Source organism: Sinohyriopsis cumingii, chromosome 1 (assembly GCF_028554795.1).
Source record: "Sinohyriopsis cumingii isolate HCF-2022 chromosome 1, ASM2855479v2, whole genome shotgun sequence".
Taxonomy (NCBI): domain Eukaryota; kingdom Metazoa; phylum Mollusca; class Bivalvia; order Unionida; family Unionidae; genus Sinohyriopsis; species Sinohyriopsis cumingii.
The window spans coordinates 158609669-158615958 of NC_142961.1; the positions used below are offsets into that span (position 1 = coordinate 158609669).

Here is a 6290-nt window from a genome sequence, read left to right on the forward strand (position 1 = left end):
GGATATTCCAATAGTTATAAAGTGTGTTTTCTTGCAATAATCCCTGAGAACTATTCATTATTGCAAAAATGGAACCAATTAATGTCTCAGAATTAAATGGCATTTGGCAATATTTGAAATCAATTGATTGGTCAGAACCATGGTTTCTTGGACTTGGTACATTTCATGTGCTGTGTATCATTGCCACAATTCTGACCAGAAACAAAGGAGCAGCCCAGGCAGTTTACTTTGGGATGATAACCTTGTTGGTTTTCTTTGCAGAGAGTATCAATGAATGGGCAGCTCATAATTGGAAGCTGTTTGCACGGCAGCAATATTTTGACAGTAATGGAATGTTTTTTTCTTTAGTGTTTTCCATTCCATTATTATTTAATTGTCTTGTGATGGTTGTCTGTTGGCTTTGGGATGTAGGTGTTCTCATAAACAATGTAAAGCAAATGAAATATAGAAAAAGGTCAAAGACAAATGCAAAGAAAGAGTCTGAACAACATGATGAAAGCCCAGATGATACATCCTCTGAAGATAAAAAGGAAAAGTGACAATTTTTCGACACTGAATTCTGAGGGAGGTTCAGATTTATTCTAATGTAGGTTTCCGTGTGAGAAAATATGAATTTTTTCTCATTCACCATTTTGTACAGTTTAAATTAGCCATTTTTCAATGAATTTTCATCACTTAAAGAGATCAATTTTCGGTGGACAATTTCCAGTATTTTGATAACAATTATGTTATATAAAATTATTATTTGTTCTTCAATGACATGAAATCTCAAGACAGGGCTGATCAAATCACATAGCCAGACATCTGCATTTTCAAAGTCGGACGAGTAAACATTTCCACTGTGTTAGTTTAGGATGAGTACTTTTTTTCCTATTTATAGGCAAATTGGGCAAGCATTAATTTTATAGTTTGATCACCTTTTCTACCTTTATCTGACCATTCATGCCCTCTGGTCACACTAAACACTTGAATCAAACTCAATTTAATCATTCATATTCTTATATGCTTCAGTTATTGGTCATTGTTAATTGTCGTATTTGCACTATTTCTATTCCTGCTTGACTGTATGTTGGGCTAAGTTACCAAATTATCTGCTAATTAAAAGAATTCAAACAAAGCATATCCTCTATGATCAATTAGCAGTGCTTTAAAATGAACTTGTTATATTGTGTTTACTCAACTTTGATAATAATGAGTGGGTCACCCTTTGATTTATATCAAGAGTCAATGCAATGAAATTAATGAAAGGCCCTTTGTCAGCCTCAGTATTAGTATGAACTGATTAAATTATGTTAATGGGTCTTTAATTTTTTGCAATTGATTACATGTGTATTGAGGATTGACTTCAAAGTGCAGTATTGCTTTTTAAGCAAAACAATTACAATGAAACGGTGTTAAGGGATGAATATGATATGATTTTAGTTGATGTCAAATGACATGGAGATGATAAAGTGAGTTTACTAAATTATTTTCACAAGAAAGGTCATCAGGAAGATACACAGAAGGAAAATTCTTGAAAGTGGGAGGATACAACACAAGGCTTCCACTGTGTCTAAGGTAACTATTCCTCCAAAGAGATATTTATCAGACTTGTGGCAGCAAAAAATGTCAAATATGACACAACTAACAACTATAAAAGGCTTAAATTCATTGACTCTGAAGGAAAGATGTTTTGCAGTTATTGCAGACAATATCCCAAACTGGAAAAATTGTATTTTTCAATGAAACTGACAAATTTAGGATTTAATTAAGGAAATCTCACGATAGTTTTGGATCGTATTAAGGTAGTATAAGCATGACAGACTGTGCAGTAAATCCCTAAAGTTGGGGTTGCTAACACTAGGAACGGCCATTTTAAAACTTAACACAGCCCACACCCAAGCCGAATGTGAAAAACCATTTTCTGATATGTAAATGTTGTATGCCGTCCAGGAGCAGAAGTCTTAAGCTTGGTACTAATTGTAATAACACTCAGGGCAAGAGACTTTTTGGTACTAATTGTAATGACACTCAGGGCAAGAGACCTTTTGGTACTAATTGTAATAACACTCAGGGCAAGAGACTTTTTGGTACTAATTGTAATAACAACCAGGGCAAGAGACTTTGTTCTGTAGCTTGGTACTAATTGTAATAACACTCAGGGCAAGAGACTTTGTTCTGTCCATTGACCAGGTCTTGAAAAAAGAAGTTGGGAAGGGTCTGAATTCCAGTAAATAGCTTTCCATTCTTGCTGATGGAAGTACTGAGGTTACCTGCCATAGTGGAGTAAAAACTAGTGTATACATGATACCTTCACAATAACAAAAAGTAAAAACTAAAGCCATTTAAAGAAATAAATATGTTGTACATTGCTTTTGCTCTTAACATGGATTAAAATGCATACATCTCAATGAACCTAAGCACAAGATTGAAATATTTGGATAAGTGAAAATGTAGGTTGGACAAGTGAATTGTCTGGGAAAAAAGTTATTTGATTGGCCCAGTCTCAAGAAAGTGCTTGAAGTTTGATAAAATAATTCTACTGCTGCAGAAAATTGCAAGAAATTTTTTCAGTTTCGGTTGTTAATCTATAGCATCTTCTAATTTATGTCTTCCCTATTTAGCTATTTATGAAATCCATTTGTTGTATTTTTTCAGTTAAAATGTCAGCATACATATGAATACTCTATGTGTGGTAGATGTTGTGTGTAATGATTTAGATATCATAAATATGTAAGAAAACTGTGTGTAATGATTTAGGTATCATGAAGTTGTCAGAAATCTGTGTAATGATTTTGGTATCGTGAAGTCAGAAATCTGTGTGTAATGATTTAGGTATCATGAAGTCAGAAAACTAATGATCTAGGTATGAAGTTGTCAGAAAATTATGTGTAATGATTTAGGTATCATGAAGTTGTCAGAAAATTATGTGTAATTTAGGTATCATGAAGTTGTCAGAAAATTATGTGTAATGATTTATGTATCATGAAGTTGTCAAAAAACTAATAATTTAGGAATCATGAAGTTGTCAGAAAACTGTATGATTTAAGTATGATGAAGTTGTCAGAAATCTGTATAATGATTTAGGTATCATAAACATATTAGAAATCTTTGTGTAATGATTTAGGTATCATACACATTAAAAGTCTGTGTGTAATGATTTAGGTATCATGAACTTGTTAGAAAACTGTTTAATGATTTAGGTATCATGAAGTCAGAAATCTGTGTGTAATGATTTAGGTATCATGAAGTTATCAGAAATTGGTGTGTTTTGATTTAGGTATCATGAAATTATCATAAATTGGTGTGTTGTGATTTAGGTATCATGAAATTATCAGAAATTTGTGTGTTTTGATTTAGGTATCATGAATTTATCAGAAATTGGTGTGTTGTGATTTAGGTATCATGAAATTATCAGAAATTGGTGTGTTTTGATTTAGGTATCATGAAATATCAGAAATTGGTATGTTGTGATTTAGGTATCATGAACATATAAGATAACTGTGTAGTGATTTTGGTATAATGAGCAGAGATGTCAAAATTTTAGAAAAAGTCAACCTGGTACCCGACAGAAATTATATTAAATGTGAATCTGAAATGCACATTTACAGTATGAAGAACAGTAATCCTTATTTTGTGTCTTGCTTGCTACTGACATCACAGATATTATCTTTGATCTGAATTCGGAAATTATATATATATATATATATATATATATATATATATATATATATATATATATATATATATATATATATATACATATATATATATATGTAATCTTTTTACTTGAACTAATTGGATACCCTATAGCTAATTTTATTACCTAGGTAATTATGAATGGGTGAGTACCCGGGTATCCAATGACACCTTTAATCATGATCTTGTCAGAATCCTGAGCTATGATTTAGGTATAATGATTTTGTCAGAATCTTGTGTGTAATGATTTAAGTATCATGAACTTGATGCAGTCAGGAATGGGGTGGGTGGGCTATAGATTTATGAAAAATATCAATGCTATATGGTCCCTGTATTGCCTTGAAAATTCACTGATTTCTTTAGAGATTAAGTCAGATTTCTTAGTGACATTGCATTTAATATGTATTTACATGTTGAGGGTTGTTGTCCTTTCACCCAACATGACTCTATGTCAGTTATGATCAGATAACTTGCTGTCTTTAAATGTCTCATGTCCAGAAGTTGTAATGGCAAGCACTTGTGTAAACTCTATCCTATTAAATTTGTAGGCAATAACATTTATCTTTGTTATCTGATTTTTAAAAAAGTCCCAGGACTAATGTTTGTATAGGATGATTACTGCCAATTTAATGGTAGAGTCTGATCTTAACAGAATGTAAACCTGTGTTACTGATTGGATAAAAAATACTTTTGCAAGTTCAGTTTAGATGCAAAATATATTTGGAGAAAGCTTAATTAAGTGAACTCCGTTTATTTTGCTTTTGTGTATTCATGTCGTTTTAAAATCTTTAAATATGAAACTTACATTAGCAGCATGGATATATTAGGTCCATTTCATGAAATGCATATTTCATCAACTTAGAGGATGTGATTGATAATGTACCTGTGAAAAAAATCTACAAGATATTCATTCATATGAAACATTTTGATTTCCTTCCTTGTATTTAAAAAAAATTAATACTTTTTTTTCAGATAGTAAACTATATGGAAAGATGAATTTTTAATTCACTTCTGTCATATTAGGTCCTCAGTTATTTATAGCTGCGATCTTTAGAGTAATCACTTTCTTCATTTGTCTGGTTATCCATCCATCTGTCGTCATTTTGGATTGCAAGATAATTCAACTTAGAATAAGTAGACTTCAAGAAAACATGTTTGGAACTGTAAATTTATGAGACCTCCAATGAATATTGTTTTCAGTGTTCTGTTTCATTATGTAGGGATATATTTCCCCTGTAGTGTCTCAAGCTTTACTGCAGCATAATGCTGTTTTCAGCTTGAGGTCAGCTTGAAATTTCAATAAAAAAATGAAAGAACTAAGTTTCACTAATTTAATGAACACTAGTAATAATAAAGATAATAATAAAGATAATATGTGATGAATGGTTAACCAAACAGTCTTGATACATTGCACAAGCAAGCAAAAGAGGGAAAAAAATTCAGAAGGGTACATGTTTGGATAGCCAGTGGCAAGCAGACATTGTTGATGTGCAAGGGTATTAAAATATAATGATGGATATAAATACATCGCAATAGTAACGATTCTTTAAAAATAGGCATGGAGAATAAAAATTACTGAAACCATTAGCAATATTTTGTAGTCATTGTTTGAGTGTGTTTACAAATGATTTGCTTGGAGGTTTTGGAATAACAGCACCTTTTACAAAGTTTGTGATAGTCACAGCAAGAATTTTTACTTATACCAATAACTGTTTTGCTGTAGCTGCAATTTTCTATGGCATTTCCAAGTTGTGGGCACTCTCACTGCATCTTTTTTGTTTTGACTCTGGTTTGTGTCATGTACATGTACAGAGAGATTACATTTTCCAGTATAGACCATACAGTCAGGTTTTCATCTGAATTGACAAGCTATTAATTATGAATGCTGTATACAGAAAATGATAACAGGCAACATATAAAAGTTTCAGAGGAAATGGAATGCAAAAAAGGGGACGTCCATTAATTATGTCAACAATTTTTAGGCAGTTTTTTACCCCCCTCCCCCCTTGTCAACAACTGTCAGACTTTCAGTGACCCCTCTAATAAAATTTTACCCCCCCCCCCCAAACTAACAATATTTTATATGGCTGGCTTTTATGCTAAAAAATATGCTGAAAATAGAATTCTGGAAATTAAAAGGTCTACAAATAAATTTTAATACATTTGTTTTACTTGTTTAACAGATTTCAAATTGACTATAACACTTTGAATTCATGAAGAAATCGAGAGTTTATATTCTAGCTTCTATCATCTTCCCATAGGGAAGCCAAATGTTCCTCAGTTGTTATAATGGACATAGTGGCTGATTTTTTGTAAAAAATAACATTGTTGACGTCAATTTATCTTGAACTCCCCCCTCCCCATGTCAACAATTGTCAAACTTCTTCAAACCCCCTCCCCCCATTTTGTTGACATAATTAATGGACAACCCCTAATGCGTATGAACAAGTTGAGCAGCAAGTAAATTTTAATGTTAATTAACACAGAGAATTACCAGTGGAAGAATTCAACAACCTACTCAACAAGAAGAGAGAATAGGTTGCAGAATTCCATTGTAGTAGTTATTTTAAAAAAAGAAGCTGTCAAACTAGATATTGAAACATATGACCAAC

General features: G+C 32.0%; 1 protein-coding gene across 2 annotated transcripts; it reads left to right on the top strand.

Moving 5' to 3' along the window:
* Positions 1 to 56: 56 nt before the first annotated feature.
* Positions 57 to 5265, top strand: LOC149808226 (transmembrane protein 18-like). Of its 2 annotated transcripts, none has more exons than XM_089975147.1 (2): positions 57 to 3419; positions 3459 to 5265. In XM_089975147.1, the coding sequence occupies exon 1, from the start codon at positions 69 to 71 to the stop codon at positions 537 to 539; it is 471 nt and encodes a 156-aa protein (XP_089831273.1). In that variant the 5' UTR covers positions 57 to 68; the 3' UTR covers positions 540 to 3419; positions 3459 to 5265. The 2 variants fall into 2 exon arrangements, with proteins under 2 accessions (XP_089831273.1, XP_089831266.1); XM_089975140.1 differs by having other exon boundaries at positions 57 to 3299; positions 3340 to 5265.
* The last annotated feature ends 1025 nt before the right edge of the window (positions 5266 to 6290 follow it).

Coding starts and splice junctions, on each gene's coding strand:
- LOC149808226 (XM_089975147.1), top strand. CDS start 69: ATGGAACCAATTAATGTCTCAGAATTAAATGGCATTTGGCAATATTTG.